The following is a 27615-nucleotide window of genomic DNA, read 5'->3' on the forward strand; positions in this document are numbered from 1 at the left end:
TCGTCGAAGATGCGCCACGCTCCGGAAGGCCTGTCGTCGAAAATGGCGACAAAATCGCTGAATTAGCCGAGAAAGACCGGCATAGTAACAGCCGTAGCATCGGCCAAGAGGTGGGGATAAATCATCAAACCGTTATTAACCATTTGAAGAAGCTTGGATTCACAAAGAAGCTCGATGTATGGGTGCCACACACGTTGACGCAAAAAAAACATCTTTGACCATACGCTCAATTCGGACCTGTACTGCCAACAACTGGACCGCTTGAAGGTAGCACTCATGAAGAAGAGGCTATCTTTGATAAACAGAGGCCGCATTGTCTTCCATCAGGACAACGCCAGGCCACACACTTCTTTGGTGACGCGCCATGGCGGTCCATGGCGAACGAGCTAGGTAGTCAGAAGTTAGCCACAAAAGAGGCCTGTGAAAATTGGCTATCCGAGTTTTGACGTAGGACTACGTCTTTCATTTCTATACCGGGGTGTAAAATCAAAGTTTCGAAAACGAAAGCGTTACGCCGAAGACCGAGATTTTGAGTGTTAATAGCTCCTAAACAACTGAACGAAATGGTATGATAAACACTTCATTCGAAAGATAAAATGTCTACGCGTTCTATACTTGTTACTTTCTGATCCAAAAACTTGTTTCAATAGTCTTAAATTTGCTTTCAAAATAGACTATTGAAATCACCAATCGGTATATAAGCGAGCGCCGCTCGGAAATCCACTCAGTTCTAATTGAACTAATTGATTGGAGCATGTTGTCGCTGTTGTGGTGAAGCTCTCCATTTATCATGAAAGCGCGGATGAACGGTGTCACCAAGAGCCTGTTTGTGCACCTTAGGCCAGAAGGGAATCCATCAGGAGGAGAGTGATGCTACAAACGGTTCCCCGGGAAGATCTCGAAGCAGCCGCTACACACACACACATACACGCACGGAATTCTTTCCGTTTGGATCGAGAAAGATCCGGAAAATAATCTGCCAGTTCCTCTAGGAATTTAGAAATACATTCATGTGAAAGAGTTTATTTGAATGTTTTCTATCCATGTAACACTGTGACCAAATACATTAGGTTTTGTGATTTTTCAATCAATCGCAATCAACAGGATAGCTTCTGAAGATTATTCTTCCCCATCAGTAGGATATTTCCGTATCCAATATTGGATGCATAAAACCTTGTGCCTCCAACGTAACGCTCTCGTTTTCGAAGTTCTCCAAATATTCATTCATTCAGAATGAATTCAGATTCAACTTCATACAAATGATCTCTAAATCAACGATAGTCCTACGTCACCCTTGCGGTTATACCATAGATATAACCCACTTCCTGTTTTTTGCCAATAAGGAAGCGAGCTTCTATAACAGGGGTATTATGAAGTTGGCATCTCTTTGGGAACAAGTCATCGAACAAAACGGCGCATATTAAAACAGATGATTGTAACTAATTTTATGAACAAATGAAAATTTAAAAAAATACCGCAGAATTTTTTTGACAGCCTAATATATTGTGGGGCAGCAGAGGATCAACAGAGGTCAAATGACAACAATCTAAGCAACATTTTTGTCATAGAACCAAGTTTCATTTCCCAATTTGCCACTTCCCGAATACCGACAAGTCACTGTACCTGCTAACCCCGCAGACAACCCGACGTGTGTTGCGTTCCATGTGTACGAACCAGAAAGCATTTTTTTTGCAGCCTTTGGCGATGGTGGCGTCTTATTTAGAAGACACTGTGCGCGCTGATATTGGTGGATTTCAGTCTCGCGTCGTCCATCGAATCGTTCAGTTGTGCTTTCATTACGCTGCTCGGATTCTGCTCTCTACTCAGTGCGCTACAGCCGAACCTCTTCCAGCTTACCAAGCCCACAACTCGCTCGCTCACACATTCCGGGTGACCATCTGTTGAATCCGCGCTTCTCCTTCCGGTGCCGTGCTACGAACGCTCTGTTAAGTGAAACATACTCAGCAAGGAACCAACAAAAGCTCAAAAATGGCCATCAATCGTCTATCAGTGGTGAAATTCCTGGAATTGGTAATTATCGAGATGATTTGTTCTCATTGTTCGATGTTGGAAACTCGAGAAGCTTACATTTCGAATGTATCACAATAGTGTCAACGTGGAGCGAACGAACAAATGCTCCACCCTTGGATAACACACGAACATTTGGTGATAAGGATGGGCAAATAGCGATTCGATTTCCGTGAAAAAAAATAACGATAGTCAAACAACGGGAGGAGGGAGGGAGTATAAATATTTACTGTTATTGTGGTGTGGACGCACCTCATAATTTCACCGGTAAATTAGTTTTATGTGCTGAAGAGTAAAAGATTAATGACTCCCACCGTTTGGCGTAAAAAAAACAATAAATGCTACAAACGAGAGAAGTCCGCTTTTTTAGCAAATCGTGTCGAGGTGACTTTAGCACGCCTAGTTTAACAATAATATAAACGGTGATCGAAGCGCACACCGGTTTTGATGGTAGCGTCGGGAAACTCACTCAGGGTCACAGGGGTTTGGTTTGGAACGTTTAATCGTGTCCGTAGTGGTCGAAATGGCCATTGTCACCCATCCCTCCAAAAGTGATGTTCGCAAACGGAAGAAAGTGGGAGAATCGTCTGGGCGCTAAGATGTCGCCGAAGCACGTGTGCAAGGAGGATATACTTCGAAAGCGTCTGAAATGTCCCAAAAATGTTAGCTGCGTGTGCGAGGGGTTGAGGTTTTGTTTGGTGATGCGTCATAAAAACATTATTCGTTCTCAAATAATCGGGATTTTTACGATGGTTGCGCTAAACAGATTAGATTGCCGTGTTCTCTTCGGTTCGATAAGTGAAAATGCACTTATCGGGGTAATATTTTGGAGAGTGTGTAAATATTTGAGCATTCTGTTGATTAGCGAATAATTTGCCCACAACAAATCATATTCGATGAACCCTGGGTTTAGCGAAATTTTTCGCGAAATATATTCGAAACGATTTAAGATTCATTTTGTGTGAATGTTTATTGCTCCTGTCCTACCATGGTATCGTTTTGTCTCAAATTCTGAACAGTCTCAAATTCCGGACACTTCATTTTTTAATGTAAATTTACTGAACCATAATGTTATAAATAACAGTTCGGCTGGAAAGTTTTTAAGGTAACACAGTAAAACTTTTTTTTTGTTGTTGCAAAATTCAATTTCATTATTCAACATAATTGCCCTCAAGAGCGATACAGCGATTATAGCGATTTCGCAACTTTTCGATACCATTTTTATAGTACTCTTTCGGGTTTTCCTCAAATAAAGGGTGTGTCGCATCAAATTGCATCACGGAAAAAACGCTGTAGAAATTCGCCCAGTAGACCGATCCTTTTGAAAATTTTAGACAGTAAAATAAAAACTATTAAACAACTTTTGGCATTTTCTTTTTATTCATACTTCGAGCCCAAGCCCGTATGCTCGCACCTTTCTCTTTACCCCGTCCATAAGGTTCTGTACAACGTCAGGTTGTAGGTTTTTTTGAACAGAAATCCATTTTCTCTTGAAGTCCGCCTCCGATTTGACAACTTTTGGGTTCTTCCGGAGGGCCTGCTTCATAATCGCCCAATATTTCTCTATTGGGCGAAGCTCCGGCGCGTTGGACGGGTTCATTTCCTTTGGCACGAAGGTGACCCCGTTGGCTTCGTACCACTCCAACACGTCCTTTGAATAGTGGCACGAAGCGAGATCCGGCCAGAAGATGGTCGGGCCCTCGTGCTGCTTCAATAGTGGTAGTAAGCGCTTCTGTAGGCACTCCTTAAGGTAAACCTGCCCGTTTACCGTGCCGGTCATCACGAAGGGGGCGCTCCGCTTTCCGCAAGAGCAGATCGCTTGCCACACCATGTACTTTTTGGCAAACTTGGATAGTTTCTGCTTGCGAATCTCCTCCGGAACGCTGAATTTGTCCTCTGCGGAGAAGAACAACAGGCCCGGCAACTGACGAAAGTCCGCTTTGACGTAGGTTTCGTCGTCCATTACCAGGCAATGCGGCTTCGTCAGCATTTCGGTGTACAGCTTCCGGGCTCGCGTCTTCCCCACCATGTGTTGCCTTTCGTCGCGGTTAGAAGCCTTCTGAACCTTGTATGTACGCAGGCCCTCCCGCTGCTTGGTCCACTGGACGAATGAACTTGACAAATTCAGCTTATTGGCGACATCCCGGACCGAACTTCTCGGATCACGTCTAAACTGCTTAACTACGCGCTTGTGATCTTTTTCACTGACGGAGCATCCATTTTTGCCGTTCTTCACCTTCCGGTCGATGGTTAGTTCTCGAAGTATCGTTTTAGTACTCTGCTGACCGTGGATTGGGCGATTCCCAGCATTTTACCGATGTCCCGATGTGACAACTCCGGATTCTCGAAATGAGTGCACAGGATTAATTCACGACGCTCTTATTCGTTCGACGACATTTTTCCAAATTTACGAAAAATTGACAGTGAAGCATGGCCAACGTGATCTATACACTCTTATCTGATTATAAGCGAAAGCTGAAGATATAATTCCTAAAAATTAAATTTCTACAGCGTTTTTTCCGTGATGCAATTTGATGTGACACACCCTTTATTCTGTATATGTGGCAACCCTGCTGTCAACATAAATAAAAAATTAATGGTGTAACTACCTTTTTGCATAAGGAATCAAGTTTTCGTTTCTCTTCATATGGATGTTAAAATAAGATTGTGTACACGGACAATGAGGTACATGTGGAGTAGTAGTTGTGGAGTCAGGTTGAGACAGATTTGTATTCGTTCGCCACGCCAAGCATTTGCTCCGACTAAAGATGAATTGACGAGAGTGAGAATGGGGAAACTGATGAACGATTCATGCTTGATGGCCAATGGGTTTCGTTGCAACTCAGTAGCAAGAGAGAGGAGGACGTTTATGGAAGTAGTCTTGCTCGAAGCGAAACAACTGAGAGTAGCGTTGATTTTCATGTTTCATTTTCGTAAATTTTGGACCCTGCTGTAGCCATGCCATTCGCCTTCTGGAATACTGTTGCCATATCACGTCCTTCGCGGGCGGAATAAAGGGACTAAATTGAAAAATCAACCACAAGAACACGCTGGCACTCACAATGTTCCTCTAAAGCAGTTCTACTAATCTATAAGCAGCTACAATAAACAAGAAGCGAACAGATTACTTTTCAAAAGAACTAGGTCTAGAGAGTATATGAGCTAGATGAGTCAGTCTTTTGAATTCGTCTCATTAAATAATGACATCCACCTAGAAACGCTTTCGGAACATATGATTTATGTAATCATATGTTCCGAAAGCGTTTCAAAATCATTTGCTCAGCAGAATCAATGACAAAATAATATGTTACAATGAAGTTCATTCACGGTATTATTTTGTGTTATTTTTAAAACGAACATTTTGCGATAGGCCTGTTTCTGTTAATTTTTCTATTTATTCTCAATTAGTACTATTGACAATTCGAAACATTTCGGTAAATTCGACAAATATATTGCTCAACGGACAAGCCGCCAATACTCAGACTGGATTTCGCTGATTAATTTTATCGTCTTAAATATAACACTGGCATTTTTCCGCCAATTGAAGCTTATTGAACCAAAGAACCAACCATCAAATAAAGGCAGTTCTACGAAGATTATAATCCGCCCCATCTGATGTCACCGACACTCGACCTATTGAATTAAACAACTCTAGATGAGATCATACCGCTGAAAAGCAGTGTCGGTTGCTAATTCGTTCCCTTCCAAAAACCGTCATCAAACCGGGTCTCTATTGTGCAATGTTCGCTGATTAATACAATCATTCCAAGATTTGTATCGTATCTGTGCGCGATAAAAGGACCACTAAAACCTTGAGTGGTTCCATAACAGGTCAAGGCAACCACAACACAACCGATCCGATCCCATTTTATTCGCCTCACGCTATTCATCGCTGTCGTTGAATGTCGTTGGTGCGCTTATATTTATATTTGTTTTGTAACTTAATCCTACAAACCGCTGCGTTTCGCTGTGTGTGATCTCACCAGCCGCGTGCGTGTGCCCTCGCGCTCAGGCAGATGCAAAGGAATGTCCCTCCCGTTCCGGAAAGCATCGGGCGTGAAGAATGATGTAATGATTTATCTTCAAGAACGATGTCGTGCGATCACTTCGACCCCGAGGCAAATTGTTCATTCGCAACACGCAGGAACTTGAAAAGTGCATTCCACAATTATGGACTGCCGTAGTCACTTTAATCACTTGCGCGACTAATGAAGTGCCTTATTTTCGTTAAGCGTATAAAACAGCCACGCTCATCACGCAGCTGTTTATATTTAAACCAATGATGTCATTCATCATCGCAACGGCTCCGGCGATGACGGTTTATTGTTGTGCGGAGATAATTTAGTATAATGTATACAAATGTGGCTCAAGTGAAACACAACTTGTCTGAGGTTTTTTGTTTTTGTTATTCCATTGAAGCGATAAAAGCTAGCCATCACATAGTACCCAATACAAACATTTTTCAAACCCCATGAGAAGATGTTAGCTGAGATAATAATGACCCATTCCATAAGGTCATACACCAAACAACCAAATTGTAGATTATGTTTGAACAGAAAATCCATGAAGTTTTCTGAATAAACATTATTTATAATATGGATTTTCTTATCTCTGCATAAATAGTTACTTGCATAAATAAGTGGGTTTCATTTTGTAATTTACGAATCATGTTTTACAATCATTTGAAAAACAGGTATTTTGAAGCATTGTCACGTCACAAAAACAGTATTTTTTAGTTTATCAGATGAGCTTAAGTTCAAACATTGTTATGCTTGGATTTCTCTTAGCAAACAATGAATGTATACAATCCCAAAATTTGGTTAAGATCGGTCCACAATTAGAGAAGTATGAACTGTCTCAATGAATTGCTGTCTGGTCACAAAAAGTACATGTCCCATTTCGGTGTGACGTGACAACATTTTAACCCACTATAACCAACTTTTTTTTGCGTTTTCATGTATAAATCACGCTCAAATAAACGATATTATATTGAAATTGAGAAAATTTCCTACGAGAACCATCAGTTGGAGAATATTTTATAATTTTGTTGTAAGTCAAATACTTTTGTGTGGTGACAACACCAACACACCAGCAAAAAGTCGCTGTTTACGATTATTGAACATTAATGTTGTATTTTCAATTCCGTTTCAAAACATATAAATGAACTTTATTCTATGATTTGTCAACAATATATGAACGTAGGTTGCAGAACATAAGTACAATATTGTTTTGACTTCCGGTTTGGCTGATAATAGTTCTAAATTACTCAAACATATGAAAAACCCAAACGATATTAGTATTGTGTTAAAGGGTCTTACTAGCGGAAGTTGAATATAGTATTTCGACGACATCTCCATATCAAAGATAGTGACTTCCGGTTCGTTGTGCTCCCTTGGCCGAGTGGTTTGCGTCATAACTAACATGCCGGGTGTTCGGGTTCGATTCCCGTTCTGGTCGGGGGAATTTTTCGTCAAAGAAGTTTCCTCCGACTTGCACTGTGATCACGCGTATTCTAGAGCTTGCCACTCAGAATGCATTCAAGGTGTGTTATTTGGCATAGAAATCTCAACTAAGTACAAATAAAAATGACGCAAGTAATACTACGTTGAGACGGCGAAATTCCTCTAGGAACGTTAGTGCCATTGAAGAAGAAGAGGACTTCCGGTAAAACAGCTCTAAAAGACCGGACTTGACATGAAATATCACAATATGATCGGGAATGATAGTGTTAGTGCAGGGTTTTCCATTTCGGGCTTCCGAAAGTATACAGCCCTGCGCTGACAACCGTTGACATAGCTGTCAACCAAAGCGTCATATCGTTAGTTGAATGTCTGCCATTTTACAATATGGATCGTTTTAGCATCGCACAACGTGTTCATTTTGTTAACTTATACTATAAAAATGATGAAAAACCGGCAAATGTTTTTCGAGCATTACGGACGGATTTTGGTCGTCATGGGCGGCCTACAGAGCACACAATCGCTAATGTAGTGCGTAAATTCGAACAAACTGGATCCGTAGCGGATATTGTGAAACCTGTGCATCATCGTAATGTGCGTTCGGCCGAAAATATTGCTGCTGTTGCTGCCAGTGTGGAGGATGACCCGAATGTTTCGATTCCACGGCGTGCTCAGCAATTGGGCTTGTCAAACACATCATTGTGGCGAATTTTGCATTTGCACCTACATCCATATAAAGTCCAACTGGTACAAAAATTAGAGCGTGGTGACCATGGAATGCGTCGGGCATACGTCGATTGGGTGAACGAACAACAGCAGCAAAATGCTGAATTTTCACATCAAATTTTCTTCGGCGATGAGGCACATTTCGAGCTCGGTGGCTATGTGAACACCCAAAATTTCCGTATATGGGGCTCAGAAAATCCACACGTGATTGTTGAGAGACCATTGCATCCGCCAAAAGTCACTGTTTGGGGCGCATTATGGTCTGGTGGAGTCATCGGGCCGTATTTCTTTGAAAATGAGGACGGCGAGACGGCAACTGTGAATGGTGAGCGCTATGGCCGAATGTTAATCGATTTTTTTTGCCACAAATTGAAGATATGGATACGGATGACACGTGGTTTCAGCAGGACGGCGCCACGTGCCACACAACACGACCGAACATGACCATATTGCGAACGAAATTTGAGGGACGCATAATTTCGCATTTTGGCGATGCCAATTGGCCGTCCAGATCATGCGATTTGAACCCACTAGACTTTTTTTGTGGGGTTATGCGAAAGACCGTGTCTATGCCAACTATCCGCAAACTCTTGAACATTTGAAAGACAACATTCGTGAAGTTATGACCGAGATACCGCACCATATGTGCCGAAAAGTCATCGAAAATTACCTGTTCCGGATCAAGGTGCGCGAGGAAGCCCTAGGTGGACATTTGAATGATGTTGTATTTCACACATAATGACATAAACCAAACTTTAATTTGAAATAAAAGTTTCATCGAAATTCGAATTGTAAGTGTGTTTTATTTCAATTTACTTTCGGAATTTAAAGTTGGAAAACCCTGTATATATCTTCAGGGGTACGCGAAGAAGAATGAATAGAAATATATACAGCGCGGACTCGATTATATACAGTCTCCGATTTCTTTTCACCGTATATAATCGAGTCAAAAAAATTAATGTTTTTTATTCGTTTTTTATGCATTTTTTTTCGATTATTGAAAATAAAAAGAGAATTTAATTTTTGATTCATCCCCCTAATGACTGAAAACACCTTTCTCACATGAAAAAAATATTTTTTTCAAGAATCTCTCTGGAGTTGATAGATAATCATAGTTGATGAAAAAAATCCTTCTACGTGTATGTTCGAATTTTTCGACTGAGTTATAGAACTTTTTTTTTTGTTTCGGACTCTGTTGCCTCAAACGGGTTCTACATTAAAAAGTACGCTGCGTAAGCCAATTCTGTTGCTTCCATTTGAAAGATGAGAAAATTTAGTACAGGATATAGTAGTGGAACATTTAAATTTGTGGAATTAAATAACATTTTGGAAGTGAAAATTGAAAAGTTTGTAATTTTTAATGTTTAATTATTCATTTTATCCCTAAAATTCATATTAAACTTGATTGTTTCTATCAATTAAATAAAAGCTCTCAAATCACTCTACAATTTGTTCTTTGACACCCAATTTCTATTATATATTTTTTTCAAACTGTCCAACCTGTATTAACAAGCGACTTGAAAAAACTAACAGCGTAGTTCTACGTCAACAATGTGATCGTTTCTGGGACAATGCTCGATGTCATGATATCCTGGACCAAAATTACATAAATTGTTAGTAGCAAGACCTACATGAAAGAAACGTGAATTGAGCACAAATTAATTGGACAACAACGTGAACATTAATCTAAAGTAACTTTCATCAACGTTTAACCTTTTAAACCAGGTTCTTGTCAAATATTTGGGGGGAATAGAGTACAATCATCCAAGATCATCTTCAAGATGGTTCGAAGATCGTCTCTCCATTGATTCTTCCAACTGATAAATGCCTATTATTGGCAAATGGAGGATAATTCATAATACGCATCGACTCACAATGTGAGCTATCGTCCGTAAATAGGCAACCAGATTGGTCGTTGCGTTATGGGAGAAATCGAGTGGCTAATAAAATCGAAATAACACACCCATTATAATTGTCAAACTGTGAACTTTTTAAACTGTATTCACTGTGAATTTTTTGGGCAACCACAAATTGCTGGATAAATTCATTTTCTAATTTTATACAACATAACAGATATCGCAATAACGATTTTGCGTAACATACGTTTGAAATCTCTTAACAAATCGTTACATGCATCATTTTCAATTTCGTAGAGTGACTCCTCTATATAAAAATCAAAGACGTAGTCCTACGTAAAAAAAATCAAACAGATTCTGAATCAGTAAAGATGTCGCTATCACATGAAGCTTGGACAAGTCAAAACATGTTTTTTTTTAAATAGCGACCGTTTCACGGAAAAATTTATGTTAAGAAGGTTTTATTTTACGTTTCAGTTATCGTGTGCGCCAGTTTGAAAAAACTAGTTTCGAGGAAAACACGTTTGAAGTTAGTTCTTTCTTTCTTTGTTTTTAAGAGGCTTTAAACTTTGAAGTTCATTCGCCTCTAAGGAAGTTAGTTGTTATAGTCGTTCTAGATTAGATACCGCATCACTAAAAATGGCTATAACTCAGGAAATAATGATATTTTCGAAAAGTCCTTTTCTAGGGTATATTGCCTTAACTTCAAAATTATGAAGAAAGAATAAAGATTTTTTTTTTCAAATTTCTAGACTTGAATACTGTCTTAATGACTTTAGTGTTCCAATTTATTCGCTTTTTAACACCTAACAGCGTGCAATTAGGGCCTCCATACAAATGAAACACAAATTTCTGCGTAACTCGGAAGGAATCTTCCGATTTATGATTTCATCATTTTATTATATTTTCTGTACCTCCAGGTATACTATATTACTCGATGCATTATTGTGAGTTCTGATAATCCATATGAGCGTTTTTTATATTTAATGAAAATTTTACAGCAAAAAATGTAAACATGATAATTATTTCATCCATTGTCACCAAGGTCGAAAGAAGTTCACTCGGTTACGCTTCAACAGCGCCAAATCGGCTGTTGAATCATCAACACGCCGCTGGTTTTGATCGAAGGTCAGCAATCGCGGCACCTATCCTTTTTTTATCCTTTTCATATCCAAAATGTCAAGCGAAATATATCCCACCCGTACTCTCAGCTAACTCGCGTAACTTCCCTTCACGATCGACCAAAACGAGTCGATGCGATTTCTGGATTCGTAGCCTCTTTCGGCCTTCCAGAGCGAGGTGCATCTGCGCTTTACGGTCCACTTTAAATTCACTAAACCATCGATAAACTGTTGTTCTCGAAGGAGCAGAAGTTATCGCATTAAAAGCGTGATGATATCCATATCCACGACCAATTGCAATAAATATTTTTAACGAAGACTTATATGATTATATTTATTTGCATTTTAATAACCTAAACGGTGATTCAAGATATCCGTAGTGAATTTTCTAATTCAACGTTCCAATTTTGGGGGGAAACCATCAAAACAACGTAAATGAGATTTTCATGAAGTTAAATAAATAGAGCTAGTATGTTTTAGTATTTCAACACTAGACCTTTCTGTCCACGTGGTATGTGGGCAGCCCCTAATGATTTAACTCAAACCTCAATTTTGTTTTCTCACCCAAACAAACAGGCCCTCACCCTCTGCTGCGTGGCTCTCCACTACAAAAGCTTGGGTGAGACTAGCGAGCTGACGATAATGCTCGTTTCTGGCACCTTCGTAGGCTACACCATCATCCTGATCGGTCTTTTCGCGGGTGAGTATCCTTGAGCATGATTGCATCGGACCCGGATCCATTCTAGCGTACCGTTGCTTTTGCTTTCAGGCTACCTCATCAGCAACCCCATCAACAAGAAGCTCGATCTGTTCTTCAGCCTGCTCGGTTGCGCCATGTTCATCGCTTCCGGTGTGCTCATCCTGGAGGCCTGGGAGAGCGGTTTCAAAACCGAGCGCCGTCGGTTGGCCATCTCCAAGGGCTCGCTAGCCATCATCAACGGAGTGCTGTTCTTCTTCGACTCCGTCTTCACCTTCAGAGATTAAACGCCACCACCCCGTCGTCAAAATGTGGGCACAATTAACATTACATACCAAATATGGAGAGGCACACAGAAGAAGGAAATTAAACATAGAAACGTGTCCATCAACCGCAACAGAAATAACCCGTTTGCAATCTCACTCTATACTTTTGTGTAGCTAAGACGTTAGGATGCTAAGAACGATATTTATGTATACCGCGTGAGCAAATTTAACAAAAAACAAAACTGTTGTTAAAATCCTTGGTCAAGTTGCTTGCAAGAAAGGATGTGTGAAATCTATGTCATAGCTTTTAGTTCGTTGATTTGATTAAATTTACCCCTAGGAGGCGCTATCGTTGACTATAAATTGCCATAGATGGCAGTGCGATGTTCATCTGTTTTATGTTAATATGCTATAAAAATCAGTGAAGAGGCACTCGAACCTGGTGAAACACACAAACAAAAATGTACTCATTTCATAAAAATAAAACGACATCATTACTTACTAAAATGTTTTGAAGGCTAAAATTAAAGACTACGATTACTATACGTGAGCGCTCTGAGCGCTGGTTAAAATAAATGTAGTTTCCGACCGAAGCGAGGTGACATTGACGGCAAAATTTGTTCAAAGTTCATACCGTTGACCGGAGCACAGGAACGCAGTGGAGGTATGCGCATTCCACAGCATCCGTGTGATGGGAAAAAAAGGCGGACATGCGTGTTCGTCGCCTGCCATATTCATTGATCGCCGTTGATATGCTAGAATCCTTCGGGCATGGACGAAACCGGTTGCCATGATTTGCGTGGCGGGAAACAAGCAAATCAAACAAATTATAAAGCATTCTTGCTAGATGACAATTGGCGATTTATTGAAGTGTTCCAAACAATCTATAAACTTCCGCTTAGATTAACGAGCTTTCAAGTGTGTAAGATCAATTAAGGATCATTATCGGTACATATTTTTGACTCATTGTAAAACAATACAAGAATACAAATGAAAAACAAATTTTATCAATCATATTTAATCATACTATATTTTCTTATAACATTTACCCCAGATATTCCCACTGCTAACCGTAATGGATATATAGATAACAATATATATTTGAAGAAATCCTGAAATTGTGAGCAAAATAACCTTAGCTTCTGTAGCATGAAGAGTACAAACTCATGTCCAATTAATTGCGACCATATTTCTAATGTTTACTGATGATTATTGATACTATCTAAAACAATAAAATCTCAATTTTTGTAAGAAACGTTATTGGATTTTGAGTTATTCTGGAACTATTCTGTTAAATCTCCTTTTTTTATTTTGATTCTCTGGATTCTGTGATTCTGGAGAAAATCAACAGTCTGGATAATATAAAATTTGACATTAAAATATTTTCTTCCAATGAATCAGGAACCACGGTTTGATATTGTGAGTACTTGCGTCGGTTGCATCCTAAAGATCGACATTTTAAACTATAACCTTAGGGGCCGTGCACAACTCAAGTAACGCGAAATATTCGGGTATGGACCCCTTACGCTGACGCTGACGTTGTAAAAAATTTTTAATTGATTGAATAATTAATTGAGACCGCCTTAGACTGTTTGCAACTCCTAAATCTGATTGACTCAATCGCGGAGTGGTGCGGCATGAGTCACATGACTATCAGCATTTTGAAATGCACTGCCATCAGCTTTACCCGTAAAAAAATAGCCTATAGTTTTGGATTATAGCATCAATGGCTCGTTACTCCAACGCAGTGACTGCGTCACGGATCTCGGTGTTATTTTGGATAGCTCAATGTCGTTTAGACAACACTACATCTATATATTGGAACTATGGAACTATTGTTTGGATTGGTAGAGAATTATGTGATCCTGGCATTCTACGAACTCTCTATTGTTCTCTATCATAATTCGCATTATGACTATTGGATACTTCGTCTCGAAAGGGTACAAAAATGCCTCATTCGTAAAATTTGCCGCAAGCTGCCTTGGAGAAATTATGATGCCATGAGGAACTTTGTCAGCTAGGGGGCTGTCCACATACGACGTGGACAGAAAAAGCATGATTTTAGACACCCCCTCTGTGAGGTGCGTAGAAGAGAGATTAAATGCACAATGCCCTACCCCTCGCAGCTGACAGTATAACAGTGATGTTGGTGTTATATCATAGCAGCAGTAGTAGCACACATGTCATCATTTCCTCCTTCAGCAGACAACGGTCGAATAGGTAAGCCACACTTAATATTTCCTCTCTGTATCGGGTGATTTCACTGTAGGCTTATACTACCGGCATTGAGGAACCCTTGCAGTGAATATCGGAAGCTCCACACCCTCCCCCTCCGTGGACAAGCGTGGACATTCCTTATACCCCTCCCCCTGTTATCCACGTGGACATTCCAAGGAATAAATCAAGAAATTCTATTTTTCCGCTTAAATTTCATTTCAAGTTTGTTTCTATTTCCTATTCCATATTTACATTGATAAAAATTAGAGCCTTACCAATGGTAACGATTTGTCTTGAAATCTTCGATTTTTTTCAACATTGTCCGGGAGCTCATTATTTTCTTCCGATTACGTTATCTTCATATCCATTTTAAAATATCGATTGTGAGCTTATTCTTGAGTATTTTTATTAAAGCCGGCTGGCTGTTTTCAAAAAATCAGACAATGAAACCAAGCACTTTGTTTGAAAACAGAATTTTACCGTCTAAACATCGTTGACTTTCGCTTTTACAGGTTCGGTAGTGCCTGATAGCTATAATGAACCTAATACAGACAAAACATCTGCAGTATCATCGTGATCGATGATTCCGTTGACCTACAGCCCTTAATTGTTAAATCATGCTAAATATTGTACTGAAAAATTCGTGCCGATTCTAAGGAAAAACCAAAAGCATATTTTTGTAGACATACATCTTTTCGATTATAGATGCACCGTTTTTTCCTGAATATTTCAGCATCCTTAATGTAACTTGAGAATTCAATCCTCTCAGAACTTATGCTATGCAGTAAGTTGAAGTTCTTACAAGAATCTTAACAGTTAACAGTTAATAATCTGAAGATGCAATATCTGGTGTGTAAGGTGGGTGGAGTTCTAGAAGTGCCCTAGAAGCGTTCTGGAACGTTTTTGCAGTTGAGTTATTAACTATAGAAAATGTTGATGAAGAGAAATCGATCAAGTCACTTACACCCCTTGCATTCTAAGCTCCTCAATTAACTTCAAACGCGTTTTTCTCGAAACATGTTTTTTCAAACTGGCTTACACGATATCTCAAGTTCTACTTATCCGATCTAAGTTTATATGAATACAATCTGTATGCATCTCTCTATCGCCTGAACCTATAAAAAATCATAATAACTTTACTATTTTAAAAAAAATCAAAAAACTTTAGAAAAAATGTTTTAAACAGCTTTTTTTTTAATTTCCGCCATTTTGTCAAAAAACACGTTTTTGACTTGTCCGAGGTTCATGCGATAGTGGCATCTTTACTGATTCAGAATCTGTTCGATTTGTTTGTTTCTGATAACCAGAAGGGCTGGAATCGTGTACGGCATGGCACAACTTTTTCTTGAACCCCCACACTTGATCAGCTTCTAATTATGGACATATTTTTTCCGTTCAATTTTTGTTTTAATGTTGAAAGATATATGAACAAATAGTGATACAATGGATGGTTAAAATATTCTTTATTTTACTTTTTCGGAGCTCGAAGAAACGTCCGAAATTCGTGTCTCTTTCGCCTTTAATCTGATCGAGTCAAATCCTATCGGATTGTGCAAATGTTGCAACCTTGAAATGCAGAATGCAAAAGTTCATTTCGTTCGGATTGCGATATGTCAAATCCGATCGGGTTCCGTAATATGGGGTAATATGTAGTCCATGCATTGTTGCATGTTTGCATGTTGCATGCATGTTTTTCGTGATGTTTTGTTTCTCATGAACGGTGATTTTCGACATCTGTAGCGAATCTACTAATTCATGTGCATCGAGGATTAATCTTCTCTTATAATTAATCAGCAGTAGCAGCATGAACTTTCCAGCCAACTCAAAAGAAACGTATTACAAAAATTACCAGACATCAATGAAGAACAACATCATTGCAAGAAATAGATCTCCAGAGATACGGCCCGTACACTCATGGAAGAATTTGTTGTTCGTTTCAATGTTCAGAAATCCTTGAGAGTTCTCGAAAAAAAAACCAAACAGTTTTATCATCAAGAGCAAAAGTTAAATTCAACCCGCACTTAAGTCGTGATTTTTAATACTACAAAAAATCCAACATTCTTTGTGTTATTGGGTGTCTTAATCCTGACGGATTTAATGGATGTTACGGATTGATGCGCACCGCACTAATTATGCACTTCATGAACCTATTCGTCAGATGGCGTTGGAATATAATCGCCATGGAAATTTATTGTCTTTTTAGACTGCAACTGTGAATTGTGTGCGTAGTGAATATTGTTGTCATTGTTGTTAATTTTTTTTACTTGCTCAATTTATACTATTTTCTGAAAGGATATTGGGTTTTCATGCCGCTTTGAGTTAAAATTCAACGTTTGCTCAAGGTGACTTTTCCCAATCTAAGTCTATTATACCATTGAGACATATAGTCGGATGGTGTCAAATTAAATAAATAATAATAATAAATGATAATAAATAATTAGATAAATAAATGAATAAATAAATAAATCGCAAGAACTTCACATAATAGAGAATCGAACTCACAGAATTTATCAACCGTGACATCGTGGCAATACAATTGGAGGTTCCAACGACCCGAGGGAAAACCGTTATCATCGTCGCTTCGGCTTATTTCCCAGGAGACAACGTTGAAGTTCCTCCATTTGTAGTTGCTACGCTGATACAACGCTGTAAATTAAATAACAAACAATTCATCATTGAATGTCCAATGCCCACCATACGGTCTGGGGCAGTAGCGACATCAATCTTCTTCTTCTTCAATGGCACTAACGTTCCTAGAGGAACTTCGCCGTCTCAACGTAGTATTACTTGCGTCATTTTTATTAGTACTTAGTTAAGATTTCTATGCCAAATAACACGCCTTGAATGCATTCTGAGTGGCAAGCTCTAGAATACGCGTGATCACAGTGCAAGTCGGAGGAAATTTCTTTGACGAAAAATTCCCCCGACCAGAACGGGAATCGAACCCGAACACCCGGCATGTTAGTTATGACGCTAACCACTCGGCCACGGGTGCACAACGACATCAATGTCAGAGGTGAATATTTGCTTGAATATTTAATGTCAAATTACATTAACATTTGTAACCAAGGAAACGACCCAACATTTGTTAACTCTGTTAGACAGGAAGTTCCTGATCTAACACTCTGCAGTTCTAAACTATCAGATAAGATAAAAAAAAGGCATGTGTCAAATGAAGAATCTCTATCTGACCATAAACATATAATGTTTAATTATAATTCTGGTGATCTTTTGATCGAACAATTCAGAGATCCGAGAAAAACAAATTGGGATAGTTATCATTCCAAACTTCAGGAGAAAATTTTAATATCAGTGGAAAGTATTTCTTCCCCTGAACAGCTTGAAATAGTTTCATCAGAATTTGAAACCAATATCAAATCCACCTTCGAAGAAAACTGTCCACTGAAGCAAAAAACTTCAAGTAAGGATGCATCTTGGTGGAACAAAAAACTTGAAAGGCTTAGAAAATTGTCTAGAAAACTCTTCAACATAGCAAACATTACCTCTGATTGAACGGATCACAAAAGCTGTCTAACAGAATATAACGAAGAAATCCGTAAATCTAAGAGAAGGGATTGGAAGTTCACCTGTGAACAGCTAGAAAGTATACCTGTTGTAGCAAGACTTCATAAAACCCTTTCTAAGGATCACCCCAACGGACTTGGTAGTCTGAAAAAAGGAAATGGTCAATATACAACCCAGATTCCCAGAAAACACTTAGTATCATGATGGAAACACACTTCCCAGTCTCAATCCAATTGAATTCCGGACACACACAGGTCTTCAATATTGAGCTGTATTGTCTAATCTTAGACGAGAATAGAGCTAATGAATTGGCTAGGGTGGTCTTCACGAAGTCAAGGGTTGAGTGGGCAGTGGATTCCTTGAAGCCCTTTAAATCTCCAGGACCAGACGGGATTTATCCGGTGTTGCTACAAAAAAGCAAGGATATCACTGTCCCTCTTCTAACGGACTCCCAAAGCGTATAGACCAATTAGTCTAACATCTATCATCTCAAAAATGATAGAAAAGGTCACTGATCTCCATATCGAATCATCATATTTGAACAGGAGACCATTGAACAAATTTCAATTTGCCTACCAAGCAAATAAATCAACTGAGACAGCGCTTCACGCGTTAATTTTAAAGATAGAGAAGTCTTTTGATGCTAAAGAAATCTCACTTACAGCTTGATATTGAGGGAGCATTTGACAATGCATCCTAAAACTCTATAAATAAAGCTATGAAAAAATGTTGTTTTGACATCTGTATCTCCAACTGGATACATGCCATGCTAACCAACCGACTAATAACAGCTAAATTAGGAGGATCTACTCTAACAACGAAACCAACTAGAGGTTGCCCTCTAGTTCTGTCTCCTCTGTTGTGGTCCCTAGTTGTCGACGTTCTTCTTAATAACCTAGCTAATTTAGGATACGAAGTCATTGGTTTTGCTGATGACATAATCATCTTAGTGAGGGGTAAATGTGAGTATACTATTTCCAATAGAATGCAAACAGCCCCTAACTACACACTCAAATGGTGTAACTTGGAAGGACTTAATGTTAATCCTTCAAAAACAGTCATAGTTCCATTTACCAGAAAAAGAAAGTATAAGATTCCACCTCTTAGATTGGGAGGTGTACAATTGGAGCTTTCAAAACGAACCAAATATTTAGGTGTCATGCTTGATCTAAAACTAAATTGGAACGACCATCTGGAGTATGCAATATCTAAAGCCCAGACTGCGCTTTGGAGTTGTAGTAGTATATTCGGGAAAAAGTGGGCACTAAAACCGAGAATGATTCACCGGAATTACTCGGCAATTGTGAGATCCAGACTAACATATGCTTCGCTAGTGTGGTGGCCTAAAACTACACAAATATCAGCGCAGAAAAAGCTCGATAAATTACAACGTCTGGCATGCTTATCAATAACTGGAGCAATGCCCAGCGCACCTTCAAAAGCCCTAGATGCTCTTTTATACCTTCTACCCAAGCACCAATATGTGCAACTTGAATCGGAAAAAGGTGCTCTTAGGCTGAAACGTTTTATACGTTTCTAGAAGGAGATCTCACAGGGCATTTACAAATCCTAGAAGATTTTCAACTGAACACTATAGTAAGCATGAATGAAGACTGGATGGGAACAAAGATCAACTTCAGTGTTCCCTTCAAAGTGATTGAATCGCAACGAATGCGAAGAATGTGGTCCCAAAATTCGTCCAGGATCACTCGTGTTTCATACCGATGGATTTGAAAATTGGTAATTACTGGACTAGGAATCGACTTGTCAATTCCAATGGGACAGTGGCCCACAGTTTTTCCAGCAGAAATACAAGCTATTCTAACATGTACAAATATTTGTTTGACTAGTGAATACTGGTATGCCAATATCTGTATCTTCTCAGATAGCCAAGCAGCTCTTAATGCAGTAAAAGCATACACATGTCAGTCAAAGCTTGTTTGGGAATGTATTGTATCCTTAAAACAACTAGCTGCTACCAACGAAGTTAACCTATACTGGGTGCCTGGTCACTGCGGTATAGAAGGTAATGAAAGAGCCGATCTCTTAGCAAGATTAGGATCTTCAACTAAATTCGTCGGGCCTGAGCCATTTTGTAGATTATCTACATCATGTATGAAATCTGAGCTCAAAACATGGGGAATATCAATGATTGAAGCCAACTGTAGGACTCTATCAACACCAAGACATTCCAAATTATTCATTACACCTTGTAACAGAATAACACGCAACCTACTCAGCTTGAATAACCGGTTTATTGACCGGACACTGTCCAAGCAGGTATCACCTTAAAAAATCGGAAAACTGGCAGATGATAACTGTCGTTTCTGCAATTTATTATTATTATTATTATTACTTGTCTTCGAATGGGTCGTACAGACAGTTTAACTTATCCTATTTTTAAAAACATTCTTAGATATTATAAAATCAAAATTTACAAACACTTCGTTAAAACTACGACAACAAACATAAAACGGGTTGTTCTGTCCAAAATTAGTACGACACACAGGTAGACGAATGAAAACTGAACGCCGCGTTGTTCTGGCCGGAACGTTGAAGTTTATGTTTCCCAATAGCACTGAGCAGTCCACGTTGTCGTTAAGAATGTCGAAAATAAAGAGCCGCTGCAGCAGAATCCGTCTACTCGTCAAGCTCGGGAGGTTTATCAGGGCACACCGTTGCTCGTACGGTGGCAGTCGGACAGGATCATTCCACGGTAGCAAACGAAGCGCATAACGAAGAACGATCCGTTGAACTCTCTCAACTCGGTTTGTCTGTACGGCGCCCAGACGAGCACGCCATATTCAAGTACACTGCGTACAAGCGCACAAAAAAAGTGTCTTCAAGCAATAGATATCTCTAAACTGCTGCGTGTTCCGTTTCACAAACCCAAGCACTGAGTATGCTTTGGCTGTTGTTGCTGATATGTGCTGAGCAACTTACTGTCGAGTAGCACACCGAGATCCTTAACAGTGCTGACTCTGACGATACTGGTTGTGCACATTTTATAGTCATAGTTTAAAGCGCTCCTTGTCCGACAGAAAGAAATTGCGTTACATTTTAGAATATTGACGTCCATTCCGTTTAGTTTACACCAGATTAGTAATGCCTCGATGTCATTCTGGATGGACTAATGATGAGACTACCCTGTAGAATTTCAAGTCGTCGGCGAACATCACCTTTGGAAAACATATGGTGTGGCAGAGATCGTTGACGAACAGTACAAATTTATATTTGCTCCAAATTGGCGGGCCCAGATGACTGCCTTGGGGCACACCGGATGTTATGTCAAACGGGGCTGAGTTTGCTCCACCAATGCGCACGTAAGCACAACGTTCCGTAAGGTAAGAAAAAATTATAGGAGGTTGTGCCCAAGATACGACCGCATTGTTGACGTAGAACTACGCTGTTATTTTATATAAGTCGCTTGTTTATACCTTCGGATATTATTCTATAATGCTGTGAAATTTTAGAAACAACTGCTTAGTAGAATAATCTCTGAAATGATTTTTTCATTGTAGAATCAGTTGACGATAATTGATTGATGATTCATTCTTGCCCTCGCAAAACAATCGTATGTCGCAATTTATTTCATGTCAATGCATTGAAAATTTACCTCGAAGGCTATTCCGGTGGCCTTTTCCGAAATTGACATAGACTCGGTTACAGTCGATTATATACATGTTGCACCAGCACCATTATTCCATATCTTATAACTACATCAATATATCTTTGGCACCGCATGTAAACAACAACAATGACAACACTTGCAAGTATCAAATATCATGCTACATGTTTTTTAGTATTGCCTCAAAGGAATCGCACCTCTAGATATCGTTCGTACAAACTAAGCGTAAACCAAGCGCCAAACAAGCGTTCACCATAGCATGCATACAGAGCCATACATTGGTGGCTTGAAACTACTAGCAATAAAAACATTTCTCATCATTTTGCGCTATTCTCAAAAGAAACGCTTCTGCTAATATTACTGGCCTCGAAAAGAGTTGCATTACTTTCTCATGCTCGAGAGAAGCGCAGCTGTCACCCTTAGTGGAGGAAGTTTTGCTACTGGTAAGCGAAACCTTATCACATACAAAATTCCAGAACATTTACTTTCTTGATGACTAAACAAGAGAAATAAACTCTTTTTGTTAATAACAACCTCGAAAACAGTAGCAATGCTTCATTATGATCAATATTAGCGCAAATGCAATCCTAGTTGAAGGCAGTTTTGCGACTGGCACGCGAACCCAAATAACTTATAACATTCCAGTAAGACATTCAAGATGCTTGGTATTCCCAAATAATTTTTTGGTGCACAACCTTAACGTCTGCTTCGCCATAACGTCAGTTTAATGCATTGATGCATTCTCAAAGGCATCAACGAAGCACTTATGAAGACGGAAAATGAACAATGTTAACTGCTTGGAAAAAGACTGAATTATGCCACACAGCTTGTACTCTGCTGTAACACCCATCGATGCGAATTCGCTGATGAGTTTGTCAAGAGCGACCGCCTTCACTACCAGCGGGGGGAGCTTGATTTTGGTTGCTGCCTGGGCGTTTACATTTTCGACCGACGCGCCGAAATCGCCTACTTCGCTGTTGTTCGGTGCGGTGTCACATTTGCGAAGGCTCGGTTCAGTGCGAGCGCTTTTAACTGCATTAACACCGCGTGCATCATTAGATGACGCTTACCTTGAAATTTTAGTGCCCCTGGCAATGCGTTCGTTTTTTGCAGGGCTCGAGCCTGTCTTCCTCTTCTTCTTGCTCATCGCACACTACTCGAAGCGTCCAATTTATGACGCGGAAAGAAGAACACACGATACGAATAACGCGAAAAACGAACAGAAAAATCAAACGACGATTTCCAAGTTGGATTACCACTGGTGGGGTCCAATCTTAGATCGAAGCGCAGCGAAAGCAAAGTGAACTGGATTGCTCAACAGTCCGATGCCGAATGAAAGTTTGCCTCAGCGAGATCCACTGTTTATACTCTAGGCAAGTATTCCCCTTTATTCTTCTTCTTTTCCTTTGTTCACGGAGACTTTAAATCCTACGATTTCCCCTCCGATGGTCGTCGAAAAGTTGCTCGTTATTGATATCTCTGTTCGGGAAAGCACTCAAATGGACAGAACAAATGTATGGGAAAATAGAAACACTTAAAGTTTTCATGAATTTTAACCATTTACTAACCAGGGGATTCTATTGTATGGCATATTAAACAAATCTTACGGAATTTCCGATTCGTTTAGTATGTAAATCGCCGAAATCCGTTCGCGGCAAAAATAGTTATTAACGTTAACTTTATTTCATAAAAACGTGACCTGTTTTCTGATTCGACACCCTTAATGAAAGACGTAGTTCTACGTCAAAAATCCAGCGAGTCAACCAAGCGGCGTCAACCAAGAGGCACTGTATCAAATTGGTGAAGTCTATGTGAATGGCGCCAATTTGCTGCCGCTTCTCCAGGGCGGCGACCAAAGAAGAGATATAAACCATTAAGTTTGTTGTGGTCGAGCGTTTTCTCACGAACCCATGCTGGTGCTCGGAAATGATCCGATGTACGTGCGGATAAAGCGAATCATGAACGAGGCTTTCGAAGACTTTAGGCAAGCAGCTTAAAATAGAGATACCACGGTAGTTTTCAACGTTATACATACTGCCAGCTTTGTGTATAGGAGTGGCAGCAGCAGTTTTCCATACACTCGGGAAAATACCCATGGAACGATTAAAGAGGATGGTGGCGGGAACGGTAATTGAGTCGGCACAGTTGTTGATGAATAGCGGGGGTATGCGATCTGGTCCCGCACCTTCGGTAACATCTAGTTGTTACAATTTGTTCAGCACATCACAGGCAGAAATATTGAAAGGCGCCACGTTCAATTCATATCGAGGCAAACTGTTCAGGTACGCTTCAGACAAAGGTGATCGGTTATTACTTAGCACACTACGAAAGTTTTGCTGAGTCAAGTGGTGTTTCGGCTGCAATTCCATTGTAGAATACATGCTGGGGAACTCTATTTGTCTGGCTTCGATTCCTCACGTATGACCAGAATGATTTGGGATCCTGTTTTAAACTTTCTTCTGTGCGATGAATGTAGCTGCTAAAGCATCGCGCATGCAAAGAGTTATATTCGCTCTCTAAGTCACGCAGCTCAACTTTGCGCAGTTCACTCCTCGACCGAAAATAACGTTTTCTAGTTTTGCGAAGACGATTTCGTAGATGCTGCAACTCGTTGTTCCACCAAGGGTGTCTCTTCCCACCACATTGGCGTCGTTTCTTCAATGGGACAACACCACGGACTATTGAAAACACTCGTTGATAAAATATTGAAACAGCCTCGTCGATGGTGCACCCGTTCAGACATTCGTCCCACCGAACAGCGAAGATCATTGAATTAAGCGACGCAAAATCGCATTGATTAAAATCAAAATCGTAGGGATCAGGGATGTTCAAGCTGGCATTCACACTAGCGATTTCGAATTTTAAAACGAAGGTCTTATGATGTGGATCGATGTTGAGCATTGGCAACGGTGGCTCGAATAAATCGACATTCATGTCCTCATTAACAAACACCAAATCAAGCAGTCTCCCATGCCCGTTTGTCAGATCATTAATCTGATAGAGACCGCAGCCTACAACAGACTCTATTAAAACAATCTCCTGCTCGGAGGAAGAGACTTCGGAACATTTACTGTGTCAATGCAGTACACTAATTCAGCGAAGACTACGAATCCTTGGAAAGGGCATTCTTATGCCTAACGAGATTTGGTCTGCTGAACCAAAACAGGTAAGGAACTTCATAAAGGAATTCATACCTTCGTGGGAGGATATGCAAAGTCCAGGTGCGTCTATCACTTATTCCCAGAGTGATGGTACGAACTGACACTGCATACATAGCAAACTGGAGTGCACTACAATAGACCAAACTAATGGTCGCAGTGGTACAATGCTCCTACAGAAGAAGAGATAGAAAAATCCTGAGCGATGATTGCGGATTCTTGGCGATTGCTCCGGAAAACTAGAAAGGTCTTCAAAACGACCAGGATTTGGTGAAAGAGTGGATGAAAGTGGTGCAAGTGTTGCACAGGATTGGATGGGTAGAGTTAACTCCGAGGCGCGGGCATTTAGCCTAGGAGAGGAGGTTGAATAAAATAACTTTGCAAAAACATAGCTAAAATGTGTTTATTTATTCACAGAGAAAAAAATATCCGCATTAAAATGATGTTTTGAAGAAAATATGTCACCCTTCTAAACTCGAGTCGACCGCGAGTAATCGGTTTCCTATATTATTAACATTAGAATTAAGGAAAAATGTATATATACTAGTAACAATACAGTAAGGAGTTCGGCTCCTTTAAACCTATGTAACTGAGCCTCTAAAAATAAACGATTTAAATAAAAAAAAAATGAAGTTTGGGATTATTATTTTTATCTGTTGGATACGAGTACGGTCTTAACTACTGGAAAAAAGTTTTATAGTTCGTTCGATTCACAGAGCGCCCCGGAGAACTGTACGATAAAATAAAGGTCAAAGTTCCTGTTTGGTTCCTTGGTTGGAAAACTATCATCAGCTGCGGACTGATGAGATGATACTTCCGTAACGTCTGGAACCATAAATCAGGATATTTTTTCAAAATAAGTGTCTTCTGAAGCGGTTGCTGCCTTTTATGAAGTAGCATGAGGTTGATTGCTTTTCCTGACAATAATTAGTGAGGTGCCACTATTCAATTTCGACCAAATTACCAAGGAATGGATTCCTGCTCATATCGCAGGGGGCTCCCCAACATGGTCTCACAGCTTCTTTATTGACCTTGTCGAGACATTCCGATTATTGTTTGTCTGCCGATAGTCCTCACGTTTTTGAGCCAAGGTAAAAAAAATCTATTTTGTTCCATCTGGAAGGATAATAACAACAATGTTGGCACCACTCTCTTCCACTATATCACCAATTACGGCACACGAAGGGTACCCTCGCGTTCAAAGACACACAGTCGTCATTCAAGCTGTCTTCATTTCCGGGTTTTCGACATTTCGAGAATCTGCACCCCTGCCATCCTCCGAAGCGTAACGAAGCGAGAAAACAAAAGCCAGCCGGTGCCGCCAGGCACACGTGCCGCAATCAGCTCGACCGTTCGCCACGGGAGCAGACTTTAAACTGAATTTTTGTATACCAATGATAAGCGACCCAGGAGGACATGCTTCCGGATAGGACGAACGCGCCTTTGTGTTCGTATCACACTCCCCGGGTCAGAATAGGGACAACTGATTGTCATTCCGGTGGAAATTAACCTACCACTGACAGAGTACTCTATGCCTACGGAAAATGGCTCCGTATCCACTGTGACGAAATCGAAAATGTGTGTGAAGAAGTTTGATATCGAAACAGGATTTCAGAAAATCGAGGATATGAGTGTGCTACAATTCGTCTCATCTCGCTCTCTCTCATTCACATAGACACGCAAACATGCGACCCATCGTCCTTATCAGCAGCAAGATTTTCCACCCTAGTGTGGAACGTAAGCAGGAATAATATATCGTTTCCACCCTCTCACCGTTGCCATTGAAGAACAAATTACCTTCCAGTTATACACACGCAGAAAACCTTCGGGCTTGAGAAATCTTCTAAGAAGCTGAAGCCAAGGATCTCATCATCTTACAATCGAATTTCCACCAGGGTAGCATGATCGAACGCTGAAATCTATCGACAGGGTTTAATTTTTATTGGCAGCGCGGAATCGCGCGTGCAATCGATTCTGCACCACCACCACCCGCACCGCATCCAGCTCCTGGCGTATCGCGTATGGAAACACGCGCACCGGAATATACATATCGGTCCAGGCTGGGGCTCGGGATGGAGCTTAAAAATAACTTTCCATCAATTATTTTATTCCATTTGTTACTCTGTTATTTTACATTTTCGATCACTCTCCTCCGGCTTTCGCTCACTCTCACAAACGCACTTATCAATACATGCGTTCGAGTTCGCGGCTCGCGATGATGCTGTCACCGTTCACGAATATCCTGGCCGTGGCCGGGAGTTTTCGGAATGTCAGTGTGTGCGTTCGGGACGAGTATGCTTGTTCACAATGAATAGTTGAAGTTTATGGGAAGCCCTGCAATTACTATGTTTGACAAAATGGAATGATTGCTGAAAGTCACATTTCAAAATGGCTGTTTCTAAAGCATTAGAAATGCCACAAAAAAATTACCCACCTAGTGTGTTTCTGAGAAAATTTATTGCAACCCTCCTCTTCGGCTGAAGTGAATTACGTCCCTCCCGCTGCGCTTGTTTAGTACATCCGAATTAATCAGAGCGTTAACGAAACCCAACAGGATATACCATAGGTTTTTCGCCTTCCGCTTATGCCTCCTCCTCCTTCGAACTACGAGTTTGATCACGAAAGAAGGAAACCCTATGCAAATGCCGGTTTTCACCAACCCGCCTCCCTGGTGATTGCACAGATACACGCAGCAACGCAGCATCCCAGCTGGGTGATTCCGCTGGGCCACTTGCCGCGCGTAATGTGATATGCAATCAAACCGCCCGGAGGGGTGGGTCCTGGTCCGACACTGTACCAGGAGGAAATAGGATGTCAACGAGCATCCCTCTTTTCTCTAGTCAGTATCGAATCGCAAAAATTCATCCGAGGGTTGTGAGTTGTTTTATATGATCTATGTTCTGTGTATTTTGCGCTTTGTACGCACTTTCACTC

General features: G+C 40.3%; 1 protein-coding gene across 1 annotated transcript; it reads left to right on the top strand.

Moving 5' to 3' along the window:
* Nucleotides 1-1742: 1742 nt before the first annotated feature.
* Nucleotides 1743-13408, top strand: LOC129762206 (uncharacterized). The gene is made up of 3 exons (XM_055760254.1): nucleotides 1743-2031; nucleotides 11767-11890; nucleotides 11960-13408. Exons 1-3 carry the CDS (start codon nucleotides 1990-1992, stop codon nucleotides 12172-12174), a joined length of 381 nt encoding a protein of 126 aa, XP_055616229.1. The 5' UTR covers nucleotides 1743-1989; the 3' UTR covers nucleotides 12175-13408.
* The last annotated feature ends 14207 nt before the right edge of the window (nucleotides 13409-27615 follow it).

Source organism: Toxorhynchites rutilus, chromosome 1 (assembly GCF_029784135.1).
Source record: "Toxorhynchites rutilus septentrionalis strain SRP chromosome 1, ASM2978413v1, whole genome shotgun sequence".
NCBI lineage: Eukaryota > Metazoa > Arthropoda > Insecta > Diptera > Culicidae > Toxorhynchites > Toxorhynchites rutilus.